This window comes from Martes martes (genome assembly GCF_963455335.1).
Source record: "Martes martes genome assembly, chromosome: 15".
Lineage (NCBI taxonomy): Eukaryota > Metazoa > Chordata > Mammalia > Carnivora > Mustelidae > Martes > Martes martes.
In genome coordinates, this window is record NC_137903.1 from 6,251,205 (window position 1) to 6,270,777 (window position 19,573).

At 55.5% G+C, this 19,573-nt stretch overlaps 1 protein-coding gene across 1 annotated transcript in view; it reads right to left on the reverse strand.

Moving 5' to 3' along the window:
• OLFML2B (olfactomedin like 2B) overlaps positions 1-16,614 on the reverse strand; it is a 34,887-nt gene extending 18,273 nt beyond the window's left edge. Inside the window, exons 1-4 of the mRNA XM_080825047.1 lie at positions 16,231-16,614; positions 13,415-13,678; positions 11,562-11,669; positions 139-315 (exon numbers count right to left, since the gene is read on the reverse strand). Coding sequence (XP_080681173.1) covers positions 139-315; positions 11,562-11,669; positions 13,415-13,678; positions 16,231-16,407 — 726 coding nt within the window. The 5' untranslated portion in view covers positions 16,408-16,614. The remainder of the gene's footprint in view (positions 1-138; positions 316-11,561; positions 11,670-13,414; positions 13,679-16,230) is intronic.
• Positions 16,615-19,573: the final 2,959 nt, after the last annotated feature.

The following is a 19,573-nucleotide window of genomic DNA, read 5'->3' on the forward strand; positions in this document are numbered from 1 at the left end:
AATGTGACCATGGCTGTGAAGGGATCCAAACTCACAGAGCTCGGTGCAGGTGCAAGCCTGGCCGTGTGCTTCCCGGGGCTGTGCACCCCCAAGCCCCCCAGCTCCCCACCCCCGGCTGCCTTGGGACCAGGTCCGCACCTCTGGGTGGGCGTAGGCTGCAGCCGCGTCCCTCTGCAGAGCCGAGCGCACATCGGGCATGCCGTCTAGGATGCTGCCGGAGCAGTTCTCTTTCCCTAGCTTGCTCATCTCCATCCGAATTTCTTCCACGTCTTCTTTGATTTGCTCATTTTCCTTGGTGAGGTTTTTAGAGACTTCCTGAGAAGAGGAAAAAAAGGTCACAAGAAGATCCACGGAAGAGCTCTGACACTGCGCAGGAGGCAGCTAGCCCCTCTCTCTTTCCATGCTGGACGCATGGAAACGGGTGGAGAAAGCGGCCAGGGAACGACTGGGATCCTAGAGAGTGTCCAGCCCTGTGCTTCGGGCCAGACCCCGGGCAGTCCTGCGGGGGCAGCATGGCTCCGGCATGTCCCACTGCAGGAGATACCCCCCAAACCCCCATGGCTTTCCTAACCCTGACGCTGTCTGTCTCTGGGTCACCAGGACACCTGGCTTCTTTTTCATCACTGGTACACGGTGCGTGCCCCCCTTATCCAGTGATGAACGAACACAAAAAAAATTCCACTCACTTGGACCCGAAACATATGAACCAGGAGCTCGATTAATGAAAAAAGAGTTTTTAAAAAAGCAATTTGAGAAGAAGTGGCCAAAGGTATCTATTTAGTCTGCTTTTCTAGTAAACACAAACTATTCCCCGGCAATTTTTAAAGGCATCGTTTACATAGAAAATCCACGGGCAGGTTTCAAATTTTCCTATTGACCCATAAAAAGTTTCCCTAAATGACCCCCACTTGGCAAACCTGTGTTCCAGGTCTGGTTCACACTGGAAGAGACCAAAGGTGTACTTTAGCCGACCCAAACTGGTGAGCATCTCCCGTGTGTCTAAGGTAGAGTGTGGTACCAAAAAAAAGGCTCAAATACCGCTGGGGCTTTGTCCTGGGGTGCTGGGGAGATGCCAACTGTAACTGGGAAAAAGGCCCACATGGAAGATGACCCAGCGCACTGGATTCTGCAAGTGGCAAGTGTGAACTTAACGGAGTTCAGAGGAGGGAGGGGATAGGGGAGAGACAGCGTCCTAGAGGAGGGCACGCTGCATGGGATCTGAACCAGGGGCAGTTATGGGCTGGCTCAGAGGTGCCCTCTCTTCTCGGGTTATTTCTAGAGAAGTTTACTGGCCTGAGATCCAACACTGTCCAACTCTGGCCGGCATTCTAAAGTTTCCATAAACGTTAGAGGTTTTGTTTTATTTTTTATTTATTTTTTTACAAAAGATTATTTATTTGAGAGAGAAAGGACATGGAGGTGGTGCGGAGGGAGAGAGAGAAGCAGGCTTCCCACTGAGCAGGGAGCCTGACGTAGGGCTGGATCCCAGGACCCTGACATCACGACTAGAGCCAAGGACAGACGCTTAATGAACTGAGCCACCCAGGTGCCCTGCATCTGAGTTTTCAGATGGGATGTTCTCTTTAAGCCCCGTTTATGGGGGTAGAGGAAGCAAACACGTAAAGCAGAGGATGCATTTGCTTTCCGTCTTTAGCAGACAGATATGGGGAGTGTAAAGGGTCAGACCCCTGCCACCTGGCAAGATACTTCAAAGTCCCAGAGGAAAGACACAGTAGCTCAGAGGGCATATCTAAGTACCCAGGCAGAGAGTAACCCCCAGACACTGTGGCTCTGGTGGCTCCTACAGGAGCTGCCCCGAAGAATGCACCGGGTGCTTGTCAAAGCTAACCAGACCCCAGGACCCCTGGCCATACGGTCTTTCTGGCATTTCATTTCATGGCAGATTTTGAGCCCTGGAAGGGCTTGCTGTGCTTCTGTAGGGCTCAGGCCAAGCTCGCCTCTCTAAATTGCACAGAGTTCACTGGGAGAGATAAAGCCCCTAAGAAAGAAGGCTTCTTTCAGGAACAGCTGGATCGCGCAGTCTTACTGGGTGGACAGTCACTCTTGACAGGTGTTACCAGGGGCGGTCGAGGGCAATGGTTAAGAGCACGGATTCTGGAGGAAACGGTCCGGCTCACATGTGGGTGTTATCGCTGCTTCTTTGATCTTGGGCTAATCCGACTCGCTGGGCTTGTTTCCCCAGGGGTAAAATGGGGCAATCCTAGCACTTCCCCGACGAATTCCTACGGGTAAATAAGTTAATGCATGTGGAAGCTCCTGGGACACACAAAGTGGTTGTTATATTTCATGGGATATTACAGTTGGGGTTTCTAGGCCCCTGGAGAATCCCAGAACTCAAATATGTCTCAGATGGGGAAACTGAGGCCCAGAGCAATGACGGGATTTGCCCAAGAGGATAAAAATAAAAGTGATAGAGCTGAGCCCAGCACCCAGCCTCCTGGCCCTTGTCTCTGAGATTCACTCACGGGACCACTAAGACCCCTGCGGGAGGGTCCTGGTGCTCAGCCAGCTCTGGAACCGTGGGGAGCCCATCAGAGGGGCCCTTGAATACTGCAGTGTGGTCTCGGGGTCTCTGAGAGACTACACGTTTGCGTGTGCAGAGACATGCGGTGCGGTGGACCCGCAAAGTGGGACGGACCAGCAGCGGGGAGCACCTTCGGGAGCTGTTGGGAAGACAGTCTGGGGCTCCGCCCAGACCTGCTGAATCAGAATCTGCTTTTTAACCAGACGCCCAGGCAATCTGCAGACACATTCAAGTTTGAGGAGTGCTGCCTTAAAGGTAGGAAGCTTGGGGTACACCTGCCGGAAGAGAGGGGCCCAAATGTTCAAAAGAGGCGGTTTTATAGGACCCAGATTTTTCTGGGGCCAACAGGAAAGGTGCCAGGTGCCTTCGTGGGATTCACACATTTCTTTTTTTGTTCTTAAAGATTTGATTTTTAAGTCATGTCTACACCCAACATGGGGCTCTAACTTGTGACCCCGAGATCAAGTGCGCTCGCTCCACCGAGGGAGCCAGCCAGGCACCCAGGATTCCCGCATTTCTGTGCATCCCCGAGCACCTGCTGAGTCAGGTCCGGGCACCTCCCCCCGTTACCACTCAATGTCCTAAGACATACGACACAGCCCAAAAGGCTCAGGGGTTCCGGGTGTTACTTCCACATTAATGCATTCATGTGCTCCATGCTGGGCCCTAAGGGGTCAAGTGTACGTCACACCCAGCAGGATCCCACTCTGATGAAGACCACCCTCCATAAGGGGACGAAAGCAGTGACCAAGAAAGCACCAACCAACGAAAAGTCAAAGTCAGGGCGGGTGACACTTGTATCTCCTGAGACGTCAGCAAGGTCAATGATGCGGTCTCTAGGATGGGGGCTGCGGTATGGCCCTAGGACTCCCTGCTGGGTGGGCCCAATGCCCGGCCCTGCAGAGCCTTGCTACAAACAAGATCCCACCGGATTCCTGAACACCTTGTAAGAGTCGGCACAGGCCTCTGCACTGGCTGTGAGGCAAAGGGGCAGCCCCACGGACTCGGCTCCCGTTCTGCAGATCTTGGGGTTTCTAGGTCCCTGGAGGGGCCTTCTCCTCCCTGACTTATAAATCCCAATACCCTTTCTGATTTGAGTGAGGAGCCATTATCTGGGGTTTCCACAGAGGAGGGTCTGGTACAGTCTGGCATTGAGAACCCACAGGAGCTATATGGTTCCTTCCCGCCCCCCCGCCGATCCCCCCCCACCCCCGCCCAGGAACAGAAAAGCCGGCCAGCTGCCGAGTAAACAGCCAGCAGATGGGGGCATCACCCCATTGGCCTGCCAGGCTGGGTCAGCGGCCATCCCCCAGGGCAGCGGCCACCCCCTCGGCCACCCCCCGAGTCGGCCGCCTCCACCCCGAGGGGCACTGGCCTTGCAGGGCCCCCCACCGTCCCCTGAGATTCTTGCTTCCCTCACACCAAGGCCTTTCGTGGCCACTTCTCAGGAAGCACGGGGGACGCCGCCCACGTGGGGCAATCTTGAATCGGCTCTGGCCGAAGAGTGAAGCTGGTGACCTCAGGCCTCAGGCTCTTCCCCTCGGGACAGCTGCAGCCGTGACAGTGATGGTGTGTGCAGCTTGGCCCACGGGCAGTGCCAGCAACGCGGTGGAGGACACAGGCATGGGGGCCGATGTGGCCCCCGCCAAGGATGCTGGTGTGAGGAAGAGGAGGGTGGGGAGGAGGAAGGAAGGGCCTGTAGACGGGGCTGGCTGGGGAGGCTGGACACAGCCAGCCATGGTGTTAAAGATCTGAGCAGAGGCAAGGACCTGAGCGGGGTTCACAGAGCATGTGCCGCGGACTGGAGGGGCCCAGGAGATGCCCGCCGAGAGCAAGCCCAAACTGCCAGAAGGGGACACGCATCTCGCACTGATATAGCCAGAGGCAAGCGCACCACAGGGGAGGAAGTGTGCAAACCTGGCGGGGTTCCTGGGCACAGGGGACTGGAAGTCGGTGGAGCTGGAGGCACAGCCGGCACGTGGGTGTCAGGCCGTGGAGGGTGTGCAGCCCGGAGGAATGGATGTGGGGAAGCTGTTTCACAGGTACAGACTGTGTCCTGACCTCGTCTGGCTGTTGGACAAGGACAGGGGTGCCTGGGTGAGGCGGCGACAGCGTAAGCAGAAAGCGTTGGGGGTGAGAGGAGCGAGCACGGTGCAGGGCTCTGGAAGGCTTCTGGGCTCTTGTTCCCCCCGTCCCGCCCCGAACCAGGGACAGGGGTGCAGTGACGAAGGGGCTGGCTATGGGCACCAGCGCACCCCACCACAAAGCAAGGGAAGGGACCCCTCCAGGTCCCAGCTGGAGAAAGAAGGAATAAAGAATCCCACTCGCCAGGCTTGGCCTGGAGAAGGGACGAGGCGCTGCGCATGCGCTGCCAGGCACAAAGGCCGACGTGATGCCCCCAGGTGAAGCTGGAGCAGGGCTGGCCCTTGCCGTCCGGAGCGGATATGTAGGCGGAAAAGGGGAAGTGAGCTACGGTTTGGCAGCTCGGGCAAGAGGGAAGGTGAGAAACCCCGTCCCCCGGAGAGGCTGCTGGGTTGTAAAAAGACACACTGGGCCCCTGCAGGAGGAGACAAAGACAGACTGCAGCTGGGCCAAGCGTGGGCCCCAAGTCCTGCAGCAGGCATGTGCCCCCACATCCGAGGAGGCCACCTGACCCCTATCACTCGCTGGCTGGATGTGCCCAGGGCCCGATGCAGATGGCAAGCCAGAGGGCACAGGGAACGGCCTTCCTTGAGGGGGTGAAGTGAGTGTGTGGGCGACCGGATCCTGGGGGCTCTGAGCTCCCAGCAGCTCGCCTGCCCTTCCCCCTCTGAGCCCTCCAGGACGCAGCTAGGACCCAGTGGCCTGGGACAGCCACCCCAGCCAACAGCTGTCTCCAGCCCCTGGTGAGAGTGCTGGAGGGTGAGAGCAGCTAGAAACAGCCGGTGCCCCAGCTGAGCGGACAGGCAGGACCTGGCACAATCCGGGACCACAGCTGACGGAGCTGGGCAGGCTGGCCCAGGGGCAGGGGCCACCAGCTGCCCCTTCAATCACTCCCCCAACCAAACAGCTGCTGAGCGTCTAGTCTACCTCGGGTGGGGGGCCAGGACGCTGAAATAGAGATGATTCAGGCTCAGATCGCCCTCAAGCAGTCCAGAGCCTGGAAGGACAGTCAGACAACTTGAGAACAGGAAGTCCCAGGCCTCTGACGCGGAGTTTCTGGATCAGGGGCAACCTCGGACCCGTCTATACAGCGTGACGTCCCCTTCAAGTCGTGGCAGCTAGAAGCTGTTCCTAGGGCAGCAGATGGAGGGCTGCCTCTCACACCTTCAGTCTGCTTAGCCGAAAAGAAAACCTTTCATTCCACAGTGACAAATTAGTTTTGAAGTATATACAGCCCCAGGAGAACTCATATTCAAATGTAACTGAATTAAATAACATTAAAGCTGAAATGTAGCTTAGAAATACTCTCTCCAAGCCTTTCCCTTTCCAAGGTGACAACACTGGGGTCGGACAGGGTGGGCGAGACTCCTCTCCAAGGATGCACTGGAATGGGAGAGGCATGAAGTGCCTGACCGCAAACGCAGATTTGCTCCGGAAGGAGACTGAACACTCGGGGTGTCTCGACGGCACAGAGGGCGAGCAGAGAGGGGAGGCCTGGAAAGAGACCTAACTCGCGGCCAGGCCTGCACAGACGCACATGACATTTTCCTATTAGTTGGTGAAAAGATATATCCCCCCCGAGTCGGTAATGCTCTTTGATCTTGCCTTTCAGACCAGAAATCCAAAGGCCACCACATCGTCAGGGCTGAAGGAGAAGCCGTAGCAATGTCTGTGCTAGCACATTCTGGGGAGCAGGCCAGCTCTGAGCCTGGTAAACACATCACAGATGTAAGATCTTACTTGGACACAATGCCATTAGGAGAAAAGCCTTCGGATGACACACAAGGTTCCACGGTGACCATGCCCTGTGCTCATGGACACGTTTCGCAAAGCCCAGCAGAGAAGGGCAAGAAAAAGAGAAGAGTCACACCCGGCAGCCGGGGCCGGGCTTCGGCAACAGAAATCGCACTTTGGGGAGCTGCAGGCAGGCACCCATGTCAAGCGCAAGGGACACGCATGCACACGTCTACAAAGGAACGTGTGTACACGGTCATACCCATCTCCAAGTACTTACGAACATGGACAGATGCATCCCAAAGCTGAGTGGGGGTGGGGCACTTCTTCCCAAAGATTTGCACTCTTTAGGGAATGACTTAATCCTACTAAGACCACAATGCTACAAGAGATTATTTTAGCGATCTGTCCCTCCGTCCTCTGCTCCACTTTGCTAATAAACCTCTTGGAAGCAGCAGGTGGATTCTGGGTTGTAGCCTGCGACTGCGTCCCCATGCCGAGACTCGGGCAGCCCACACAGCTCTGGGTCTCCGGGTGCCCTCAGAGCTCGGGGTAAATTCCTCTTAGCTGAATCAGTGCCATGACCAAGGTTTGCCCTCGCCTTTGGAAGCTGCAGATTTTCCTTCTACACTTCTGATTCTCATCTCTGCTGCCTCCTGTTCTGTGTACTCACCCCCAATTTCAATGCATCCTCATACCTCTCTTATCTCCTTCCCCTTCCCAGCCTCTCCCAACGGCCAGCCTTAGTCTACCACATTGGAGGTTCTTAGCTTGGGGGTGCCTAGGGGGCTCAGTCGGTGAAGCATCTGCCTGTGGCTCAGGTCATGATCCCGGGGTCCTGGCCTCGAGCCCCACATTGGGCTCCCTGCTCAGCGGTGAGTCTGCTTTTTCCTCTCCCTCTGCCCCTTCCCCGGCTTATGTGGTCTGTCAAATATATAAATCTTAAAAAAAAAAAAAAAAAAAAGTTTTTGGCCTGATGACCACTTTGGATGTTACTTCTACTGGGGCCAGCTCTAGAGGAATGCCCATGGGGTTACAGGCCTCCACCAGGCAAACAGAAAAGATGTTTTGGGGGTTAGGTTTCTGGAATACAGTCACATGGCCTTACTCTCTTACAGTCTCCAAGCTGACAAAAACTGGAAAGTCTGACAGTACCAGCTGTTGGTGAGGATGTGTGTGGCACTTCCATACCCTGCTGGAGGGAACGTAAACTTGTACTAGCACTTGGGAAAACAGTTCTGCAATCGCCCCTACAACTGAAGGTTAGCCTAACTCACGTCCCGGTAGCTCCGTTCCCACTTAACACAGTGCCCGCAGGCCGGGGCCAGGGAGCACACAGGGGGCTGTGCGTGTACAGGGAAGCTCCCAGGGCTATTACGAATTAAAAAACTGAAAACATACCCCATATCCCTCCTCAGTAGCACAGTTGGATAAATTACACTATAGTCACACAAGAGAATACTGCATAGCAGTAAAAATAAATGAACCACAGGATATGAAACAACATAAGTAACTGTTAAAAGCAAAATTGAAAAGGGGTACCCAGGTGGCTCAGTGGGGTAAGCATCTGCCTTCAGTTCAGGTCATGATCTCGGGGTCCTGGGATCGAGCCCCATGTTGGGCTATCTGCTCAGCAGGTAGCCTGCTTCTCCCTCTCTCTGCCCCCTCTGCTCTCATGTGCTCACACACTCTCTCTCTCAAATAACTAAATCTTTAAAAATAAATAACTAAATAAATAAAAACAAAATTGAGGGGCTCCTGGCTGGCTGAGTGAGTGCAGCATGCAACTCCTGATCTCAGAGTTGTGAGTTCAAGTCCCACACTGGCTGCAGAGATTACTTAAAAAAACAAAACAAACAAACCGAAAAAACAAAACAGTATAAGAAACCCAACACACATACACAAATACACACACATTCACACACACAATTCTGTAGGACTCTATATACCTAGAGCTCAAAAACTGACAAAACTGTTATATTTAGGGATGCATCCTTAGGTAATGAGAATGTTAAAAAAAAAAAAAAACAAGCAAAGACGATGATTCACATAAAAGTCAGGACAGAGGTTCCTTTGGGGGAGGGGAGGCATGTGGGGGGTGCTGAGCTTTCCTGAGCTGGGTGGTAGTTACGTGGGTATTTGTCTTGTAATAATTAAGCTGTACATTTGTTGCTTATGTTCTTTTATATGTGTGTGTTATTTTCCTTAAGTTAAAACAAAAGCTTAACCGAGATCACCCCACTAACCAGAGCTCTTAGAGCTGAGTTTACGAAAAGGCAAGACTCAAACCATTTAGCTTCTATTTCTCTCTCCTTCCTTCCTCTTTCATCTGCAAATGGAGTTTCCATTTCTACCTACACATGGGGGGTGGGGGGGTGGTGTTCACACGTGTGCCCGCTTCTCCTGCCAAGCACTGATCCTACTCTGGGCAAAACGCCCCTCCAATCTGACCCCTTTGTCTGGTCTGACCTCCAAAGCACCCCCCTTGGGATTCCAGAATATCCGAAGACCAGAAGCAGAATTTCACGTCCATTCCTCCCGCAGAGCCCGGCTGGAGGACTGTTTTTTCCATTTACCCAACACTGTGCCTTTCCAGTGACTGCCGACTGCAGACCGAGTCAGCCAGCCTGAGCCAGGAGACGGAGGCTGAACGTCACACGAGGAGACAGTGCTCTGTTCTGCGGGCCCGGAGCCCGGACCCATCTGTGCCTTCGGCCACACCACTGCGCCTGGTAGCCCTGGACAGTCTGCTTGGGGGAACCTCTTGCTCCACTTTAATCTTGTTCAACAGGACTTCACGGGCTGCAGCCACAGCTCGGCCTAAAAATGCCCTTGGAAGAGCTGTTGCTTGAAGCTCTGCTTAGGAAAAACTGATGCATTCCGGGGCAGAGAGCAATGACTCAAAGCAGCTTACAGGGTTGATTAGAAAGAGCCTTGGCCCAGGAGCCAGAAGGCCTGAGCTGCTGCCTCCACTTCCCTAGAATCTACCACAGGCCTCACTCACGTCCCACCCAGCTCGCAGCAGCAAAAGCACTCAGTGTCTATGGGATGGTTTAAAGCCGTAACTGCTGTGTGAGTATACGGGGCTGTTGATGTTAATATAAAGGGCCAGTTTTTGCTACTAACATACCATGGTTTTAGAGAAAGAGATCGCTCTCATCGATAGACCTCAGATTGGTTTTGGCAAAAACCCAGTTACTGTGTGCCTACACAGAGGACACTCTCCTGCTGGGGCAGTGCCACCGCACCAAGTTCACCCACTAAATGCAGGCCTACCCTCTGCCAGCAGGAAGGGCTCCCTGCCTGACAAGGCTGGAAACAGACTACGGAGTTGAGCAGCGCTCTCGGAGGCTGAGCACCTGACCGTCGCCTCCTGAACACTGTGCTCTACCCAGGAGCCCTCTTTCCCGGTCTGTGCTCTTGAGACAGAATGAAAACCAAGTGGCCGCCAAGGTCCGGTGAAAGCAGCAGAGGTGGCTGTCAGCCCTTCTCCTGTAAAATGTAAACCCCTTTTTAAGGGAGCATCTCACATTTGCATGGCTCTGGGGGCCAAGGGAAAAAGAAGAACTTCCCAATTTCCAAGGTCAGCTTGGATCCAGGCTTGATCCCTTCTGAACCCATCTGAAGGAACCAGAAAGTAGCTGTAAATGGGAGAATGACTCCCAAGCCTGGGTGAAGCCCTTTGGTAGCAGGATGGTGCTGACCGTTCCCAATCTCCTCACTCCATCCGTCGACATTAAAGAGAGAGCGAAGATTAGGCCTAATTCTCTCGTGAAGGCCCCTCAGGAAGAGTGGGCGGACGTGGTCCTGTTGGCCACCTCGAATTGTCTAGAAAGCTCTGGTTCCAGGGCCCTGACCCTTCTCGCCAGACCTGGTAACTCAAGTGACTGTGGACCCACCAACCATCCCAGAGCTGACGGCCACGTTCAGAACGCACTCATCACAGCCCTGGGGAAGTTGCGCCTAAGTACAGGTGGACGAGGAAGCGGTGTTCGCTTTCTGGGAACATTTTCTGAAGCGTAAGGAGAGTGCTGACAGTCACAGTCTAAAATTTAAACAGACCTAATTTTCTGAGTCACCGTTTCAAGTATCAGTTGAAGAACGGGGCGCCAGTAGACGACACACCCCCGTAAGCTCCCTACCAGTGAGGCTGCGTGGTCGTCATTCCCTTCCTGGTGACCAAATAACTTACTTCTGTTTTGAAGCAGGACAACAACAAAACGGCATCGACATTATGGTCGTGTGAATGACTTCTATTCACACCAGACACCCCGCACTGCCCGCTGAAAACCACGGAGCCAGCCGTGCATCCCCCGGGAGCCCCGTCAGAACCACGTGATGTCTGTCTGGGAAAATGACACCACCGGTCCATCCTTCCAGCGGGAGAGGAGCCGGAATGCTTTCCAGTGGGGAATGTTATTTATTAGTAATCATTTTCATGTCTTCTTTCTCTAAAGTGGGTTTGAGATGGATCACCATGCAAACACACACACACACACACACACACACACACACACACACACGTACGGAGACGGACGGCAGGACAGTTGAAATAACGAAACAAAACCAGAAGAGATGAACAACCCTACTCCTAGAAGGGAGATGCCACCACCTCAAAACCAGAAGTAAGATGCTTACTGTACTCTGATATTTCGTTTAGCTCTGAGTTCCCTGGAAGTCAAGGGAAAAACAGAAATATGTCGGGTGTACGGTTCTTGTCTATGAAAAAAGGTATTTACATTTATATGTCACGGATCCTCTTTGTCATCAACAGTTTGGCATGATTTTGGGTGAGTTTTTTACTGTTTTGTCTTTCCAAGAAGAAGATGGGTTAAGTCTGGTCAGGATACCTGCTTTCTGAAAAACTATTGTGGGGAGTTTGATATACTTTTGGACCTGATCAGACAAAGATACAGCGGGGCGGTCTGGGTGGCTCAGTCGGCAAAGCTTCCAATACTTGATTTCGGCTCCCGTCATGATCTCGGGGTCTTGGGATCGAGCCCTGGGTTGGGCTCTGAGCTCTGCATGGAGTCTGCTCGAGGCTTCTGTCTCTCCCTCTGCCCCTCCCCCCACCCACGCTCTCTCTCTGAAATAACGAAATAAAAGCTAAACAAGAAAAAAATCATAGGCAAATCCTTACCTCCTCCAGCTTATCCACCCGCCCCACCAGTTTGGTAGTGACGGAATGCAGCTTCAGGAGATCCAGGCCGTAGAAAGCTCCTTCCAGCATGTCTATGATGGTGGAAAGCTAGGAGACAGGAGTGGGGGTTAGTCAAGGGCTGGGGTGCGACAGACCCGGGACGAGACGCTTCCTGTCGGACCCCAACGCTGGAGGCTCCACAGGGAGGTGGCCTTGGAAACTGGCGTTTGGGTAGGGGGGGGGTGCACATAAGCAGGGGTGGGAGACAGTCTGACAACTAGAACACACGGATGAGACAAACGGAAGAATCCTGTAAGGACAAGTGAAGCTGTTCGTCACCAAAACCTTCACCAAACTGCTCAGACCTCCTGTTCTCTCAGCTGAAAGGAGTCTCCCCAAGCTACCTAGCACAGCACCTGGCCCACAGCAAGCGAGCCAAATACTCGACAACGGGGCTGAGGAACTTCTGTGCTTCTGGAACACTCGCCTTCATCGTCTCCCGAAGGCCTGGAACCTACCAGCGCTTTTCCCTTGGCACTGAAAGCTAACCCGACCCTGGGGTAAAGGAGGCCCAGTGACCCATCTCTGAGGTGGCAAGAGCTGTCAGGTGCACCAGCCTTTCTGCCGGCCACCTGGGAGGATGGCGGCTGAGGCTCTGGGGGCATCCGGGGCACGCCGAGTGCAGGCAAAGGGTCCGATGAGAGATGCCTGAGCTGAGCCGGCCAGCCGAGCACCAGTCCCCGAAGGGCCTGCCGGACACACTCATCTCCCGGCCTTGCTACTGGGTGAAGAATTCCATGTACGAGACACTTGTGGTTCCCACCAGAGGAAGGCAGCTCGATCGTGGGGGAGAGCCACAGGATGGAATCTATGAAGGTCTTTCTGACTCCTAATAGACGATTGTTCCAGAGGCTCTCAGGGCCCAGACAATCCCATAATGGGGCAGTCCCAAAAGTAGTTCCAGGGCAGCGCTGCAGCTCTGTGAGGCGGGCTGAGTCCCGGGACGGGATGTTAAAGCATCCTGCTGCGGAACCCCACTCTGCTTGAAGGGAATCAATGACCACTGGTCACGGGGTGTGTGGCAGGCACCAGGCCCCGTGGTGGCCCTCTGCGTGGTCATCCACGAGTGAGACCAGTGGCTCCTGACCCTGACTGTGTATCAGGCATTCTGCTAAGTTATGCCATCTCAGCTCCCCCACAAGGGAGATGCTGTAGTCCCCACTTTCTGTGCAAGGAGACAGAGGTCAGGCAAGTGACTGAGGCGCCGTGAGTAGGATCACAGTCAGTGGCAGAGCAAAGATCTGTACCCAAGTCGGCCTGACTGCAGGCCACTAGCCCACGCTGCCAAGATCGGGCCAAGCCCTCCGCCCAGCCGTGCAGTGGCCTCAGGCAAACCTGAGCCTCCCCACCCTGGGGACCGGGATCTCCATTCGATCCCGACGTACAGCAGGCCCCAGGCTTCTGCTGCCCTGGGTCTCCCCAGCCCCGGGGCTGAGGACTGCCAGGCTCGCTCCTGTGTCTCTTGCCTCTGGTGTGCGTGCTGGGCCGACAGCAAGTCGTGGCAATAACTCTCACGGAGAAGAACACGGAGTTCTTTTGGCCCCTGGGCACAGCAGCTGCTCCCAGGCCCAGCCTCCCTGGCTCCACAGGGAGAGGCCGGCACACTTTGCTCTCAGCATCCCCTTCAGACATCGGGATTGCGAATGACCGGCTTGCCAGATGATTGGCCTCGGACACGCACTCAGCACACTAGATGCTGGGGCGTGACCTTTAACAGGCTGAGCCAGGTCCCATTTACCCAAAGGCCTTAGGGCACCCTCCCACTCGTGGCATCGCCGCACCCCAGGTCCTACCTTCAAGTCCCGGCTGTCCGCCGCCCGCAGCTTCTGGAGCCTGAAGTCTCCCTCACAGGGATTGAGGGCCGACGGCGGTGCCACACACGCACACTTGCAGGACGAGCCGGAGGTGATGGTTTCCACGGTGTAGAAGTCCTCCTTCCTGGGGGTCCCCTCACTGACCCGCTGGCAGGCGTCTCGGCCCAGAGGTCTCACCACACACTTGCACTGACAGTCCGAGCCCTCAGACACGGCCTTGACCTTGTCATAGTCTCCTAGCAACTAGACACAGAGACAGAGAGAAGGGGTTGAGTGTGCAAACAGAGGTATCGGCCCGGCTCCCAGGAAGGGTCTGCCTTCATTGTGTCAAACATCCTGCACTAGCCAGAGACCTCGGACGACTCCGAACAGTCGGGAGAAGAGGTCATCGGAACACGATTTGCTGACACTGAAATTTCCTTGAAGGCGCTTAGGAGTTCAGCTCTCTCCATTTGTCTTGGAAAGCTGTGCATTTCTCAGGGGGCCTGAGGCTTTCATCATTTCAAGGGAAAAACAGATGAGCGCTTGCCTTCAGTAAAACCCAGGTTGAGACTGAAAAAGGAAAGGACAGGGGCTGAAGGGAGGATGGCAGGCTGAGATGCCAATTTGAAGGCTGCTTTGCTTCTAGCCTCATTCCTCACGGACCACTCACAGGGTGCCTACTCGGGACGGTGCCAGGGGCTAGTTGAGGGAAGCGGACGGGCCAGAGAGCCCACTCGCAGGAGCTCGCGGTGCAACACCCACACAGATCACAGCCCTGGCAAGCAAAGAGGGCCGAGCGTCCCGATGTGCTGCAGTACAGCCGGCCTCAAACTGGTCAGAGAGGCCCCAGCCGAGTGCCAGAGAAGACTTCTTGGAGGAAGAGGTACTTGATCTGACCTTCGAAGGATGCTTTCTTTTTTCTTTTTAAATGATTTTTAAAATTTATTTGTCAGAGACAGAAAGAGAGACAGTACAAGCAGGGGGAGCAGCAGGCAGAGGGAGAAGCGGGCTCCCCACTGGGCAGAGAGCCTGGTGCAGGACTCCATCCCAGGACCCTGGGATCACGACCCGAGCCAAAGGCAGATGCTTCACCGACTGAGCCACCCAGGCGTCCCTGAAGGATGGTTTCGGTTTCAAAAAGGGACCTGGGAGAAAAGAGACAGGCCCAGAACTCAGTAAGGTCTACGCAGCCTAAGGATTCCTTTTACTCCTAGAACAGCTTCTGAACCCAAGCCCTAGGCCACAGCCAGGAGAGCAACCTGGCAGCGCTTGCTGCTTCTACCATGCTAAACATTTCCTTCTGAGTTCTCGCCCTGCCAGCCTCCCCAGGCAGGAAAGCACACCATGGAGGCAGGCTTTCTGGGGGAAAAGGCTCCTCCCCAGCTCCCCAGCCCCAGAGCCTGCAGCCCCAGAGCCACGGCGCTCTCCCTTTCCAGGCACGGAGAAGGGTTCCCTTCTTTTGACTAAGGACCCTGGCAGGCAGGCAGAGCCCTTGCTGGGGTGGAAATGTTCCTGGGATGCCGTCTGGGGGAAGAAGGCTTGTAATGTTTTTCTTGCAAAGGCTGGGTTTCTTCTAACACTAATATTTGTTTTAGAGCTGTTGTCAAATACAGAATGGATCAGTGGATGCAGGAGTCACAGTGCAGGGCGACCGAAGCGGCTGCTCTTTATGGGCTGACAGACAGTAAATCGCGGCTGGCTGCTCGCTAAAACTCTGCCTGGATTCCTGCAGAGCCCACTCTGGGACGTTGGGTGGATTCCTTCCTCTCCCAGACTCGGGTTTCAGGAACACTTTCATGCACGGTCCTCCAGAGCCCCGCTGTGACGGATTTTTGTGTCCTTTCGATTTAGGAGCGAGTGCGGGGCTATCGGGCTATGGGGCATCAAGCAGCGAAACTTCCGAAGGAAAAGGGTGAGGACACTAGTGTTTGATAAACACCACAGTGGAGCTGATCTTCCTCCAGGAAGGAGACAACACCCAGCCCAGGGACTTAGCGAGATGCAGGCAGCACAACAGACCCCCTCCCTCCGCCAGCCCCCATCCTTAGGGTGATGGCAACACCCACCACACTGCATCCGGCTCTGGAGCGCGTGCATGTCAAGAGAGCTGTCCCTTGCAGGCACCTGGGCTGCAGACCGTCCGAAGACCCAGCTCTACCCACCCAGCCCTCCTGCCATTCCAAGTCTTACGTTCCACCGGTCCTTTGCTAATAGAACAGGAACCAGGGTGTTTGAAGTTGGGTCAAGCCCAGTACTTTGCAAAGGGACACTTTACAAAGTCCGACCCCATCAGCTGTCTGTCACTCACCCCCCACCGACCATCCGCCAGAGGAAAGCAGATCTGCATTTCTCCCTGCCTCTCCAATATGCTGGCTCTTGTCCCGGTCCCCCTGTGCGGGGCCACCTGGGGGGCATCACACCTGCCGCTGTTCTGTCTTCACCCCCTCCTCCCTGGTGTGCGTCCCACTCTGGGCTGTCAAGTGCCACCCGGGGGAGAGCCGTCTGCCTACCGTCCCACACGCCCGCCTGTTGTCACGTTCCCGTTCCCACGAACAGCCACACAGGCAAGAGACCGCCACGCTTTCACAGCCCTGGAACTAGAGGTTTGGGTTATGATTTTTTTTTTAACCCTCTTTTTCAGGGAGCTGTGTGGAGTCTTGCCTTCTTTCTTTCCTTTCTCCTGATTCGGTAACCTTGAAAGACCCCATGACGCCGGGAGGAGGACCCCGTCCCTCCGCTGAGGAGTCGCCTCCGGACTCGCGGCGCAGCGGCCCGGGGCCTGGGGCGGGGGGTGGCCAGGGCCCGCAGACTACCTGCGACAACACGTTCTCCTGGTTGTCCGCCTCGTTCTGCAGCGTCTCGTCCTCCGTGGGCGCCACCGTCGGCGCGTCCGGGGGCTCGCTCGTCCCGGCGGGGGGCACGCTGGGCCCCCACTGGACCCCGGCCGCCACCAGAGCGCCGCAGACGACCAGCAGCAGAGGCTTGGCCATGAGGGACGCGGGCAGAGGGGCTGCGCCCGTGGGAGAGCGGCGGGCTGGGGCTGCGGGCCGGCACTGAGGCGCGAGGGCGGCGCGGCCCGGGAGTGGCGGCTCAGGGCGCCTGCGGACGCTGGGCGCGGCTGAGCGCGGCGGGAGGGTGCGCCCCCGGGCCCCGGCTCATGTCCTCCCCGGCGCGAGCCGCCGCGACTGTGCGGCCCCGGCCGAGTGCCGGGTGCGGGGCGGGGGCGCGGCCCGGGCGGGGGGCGGCGCAGGGGCGGGGGGCGGCGGCCCCGGGAGCGAGCGCGGCGTCGGCCCGAGGGCTCAGGTGGCAGGCGGGGGGCCGGGCGCGCGCGGCGCTGGGGGGCGGGGGCGGGGCGGCGCGGAGGGAGGGAGGGAGCGAGCGAGCGAGGGAGGGAGGGAAGGAGCGAGGGAGGAGGAGGGGAGGGGCGGGGGCGGGGGCGGGGCCTCCATTGTGCGGGCGGCCCGCCGGGCCCGGTCCCGCTCGCTCCCCCTGCGGCCTCCGCGCACCCCCTCGCCCCCGAACTTCGCCCCGGCGCTGGGGGTCCCTGTGCGGTTCTGGCGGGAGCCGCGCGCCCCCTGAGTTGGAGGCGGGCTCCGGGCGCTCGCTGCGGGCCCGAGCCCCTCTCCTCGGCGCGCTCCTTTTATTGCCCCCGGGGGAGAAGGAGCTCGGCTCTCCGCGGCCCCTTTCCCGGACTCGCCTCGGCCGCTTTGAACTTAGCGCCACTGGTAGCTCGCGGGCCGGCCGCCGCGGCTCGGTCTCGCCATACCTCCCCCCAGAGGACGGCTGGTGAACTCCCTGCCCGAGGGTGTCCCGACCCGTGTGACTCTTAAGTACGAGGACCGCGGCTGGGAGTCTCTGAGGCTCTGCGGGTCCGCGTGGGCGCAGCTACTGCCCGAGAATCCGTGACCGTCCCAGAGACCAGCTCTTACTGTCTTCCTGTTTCGGGACGGGTCGCTAGATGATCCCCAAAAGGGCGTCCACTTTCAATGGTGTGCGATTATGTTACCGTGTCCCTTAGTCTGTGTCCCTTTTATGTACCTACTGTAGAGATTAATAATGTGTGGATCCAAGGAAAGGCACTGTGCCTTCCGGGACAAGTGTCACGCAGAAAATACTGGACAGAGCCAGACCCCTTCAAAGATGGGAAAAGTGTTGTGAATCTGGGGAGATAGGAACACCTTGCCTCTCACACTAAGGCATGAGCGTTGTAATAATCTGTGATAAACTAAGCAGACTTCAGCTCATGTAAATGATGATCATGGACTCACGTATAATGATAGTCTTTATTAATATGCTTTAATAGTTTGTTGTTGTTTTTTTAATCTCAGTTCTTGAACAAAAATCCAAGGTTCTGGATGTCTGGGCTGGTGGAAACATCTCTCACACAAACACACGCATACATCCGCAAAGTACTCTATGGCAACTATCAAATCGTTTCTGAAACTAGATGGGAGTAAAAAGCTATAAAATATAGTTTTCCAAATGCAATTGAAATAAGTGTCGAATGTTGGCTAAGTGTAAGAAAACGAGTGAGGTTGCTAGGTATTTAATAGGAAGATAAGCACGTCCCTGTTTTCCAGGAGTGGGATGGGAGTGAGGAGCTAAGTAGAACCAGGGCTCAAATTTTCAGTTGGGGTGAGAGCATTTCCCAACAGCGTTCGAGGAGGTAGGGGGTCCCTTCTAGCGGGAAGGTCAGGGCTGCATGGAAGACTGATGGTGGAGGCGTCTGGGACGGCGGGAAGGCTTCAACAGAGCAGATGGTAGGCCAACAGCAGCAGGTAGGCGATAAAGAGAGGCCACTGCAGGCAGAGACAGCAGCCTGAGAGTGGCTGTTCAGATCTTGGACTGGCCGGCTCATCTCAGGGAAGCCCTCCCCGACTCCAGTACCAGGGCGATTCCCCTGCCATATGCTGCCGTGGTACCTTGTACCCTTTTTATGGGAATTCTGTCTTTCTTCTCCTTTGTGGGTGGCTTCAGCAGTACCTGTCTTCTCCACTGGAATGTAACGTCAGCGAGGGCTGCGCTTTTGTCTGGTTCTGGTCGCTGTTACATTTCCAGAGGTTAGCCCATGCCTGGAACCAAGGAGATGCTCCGGCAAACTGGTTGGATGAATGGGAGCTACACGTGGTCCGGCTGGATATATCCCAGTTACTTTCATAAAGACCGTCTTTGTATCCACCAGTGTGCATTTGACTGCAAGGAACCGAAACTCAACAATGGCTTAATCAAATGTGAATTTATTTTTCTCTCACTCTAAGAAGACTGGCAGTTGGCCGTTTTAAACTTAGTTCCGCAGCTCAGTGATGTCATCAAGGACCCAAGCTCTTTCCATTTTCCCATCAACTATTCTTGGCGTACTGGCTTTTTTACTCCATCATAAGTGGTCGAAGCCAGCCTAGCTTACCCCTTTGCCGTTCTCTTCTACCAGACGTTCCAAGTCTCCAGTCTCTCTTGCAGCTAGGGGTGGCCATGTGATTCAGTTCTGGCCAATAGAATAAAACAAATCTGCAGAGTCTAGAAAAGATAGTTTGCCTCCTGATAAAGGAAACAAATAAGAGAGAGGAGCTTTCCGGTGCCCCCATTCCCTGTGTTTGATAGTGGTCATGGTGCCTGGAGCCATGGCAGCCCTCTCACGACCATGAAGCCTTTCTCCTATTGAATTGAAATAGATCTCCTTTTAAAGATTTGTTTTAAAGCTCAGTCCTAGAGCACCTGGGTGGCTCAGTTCGTTAAACGTCTGCCTCCAGCTCGGATCGTGATCCTGAGGTCGTGGGATAGAGCCCTGCTCATCGGGGTGTCTGCTTCTCACCCTGCCTCTGCCCCTTCTTCCTGCTCATGCTCTCTCTCTCAAATAAGTAACAAAAAAATATATATTTTTTAATATTTAAAGCTCAGTCCTATGGTCCTACCCAGAACATGTCTAAGACCTTTCCAGCAAGAGAGTGTTTCTTTCACTTAAAGATAGAAACCAAGTACCTTCTAAATCCCTTCTTTCTCTGGGTGCCGGGTGGCTCAGTCAGTTAAATATCTGCCTTCAGCCCAGGTCATGATCTCAGGATCCTGGGATCGAGCCCTTGTGGGGCTTCATGCTCAGTGGGGAGTCTGCTTCCCCCTGTTCCTCTGCCTGCCACTCTCCCAGCTTGTACACACACACCC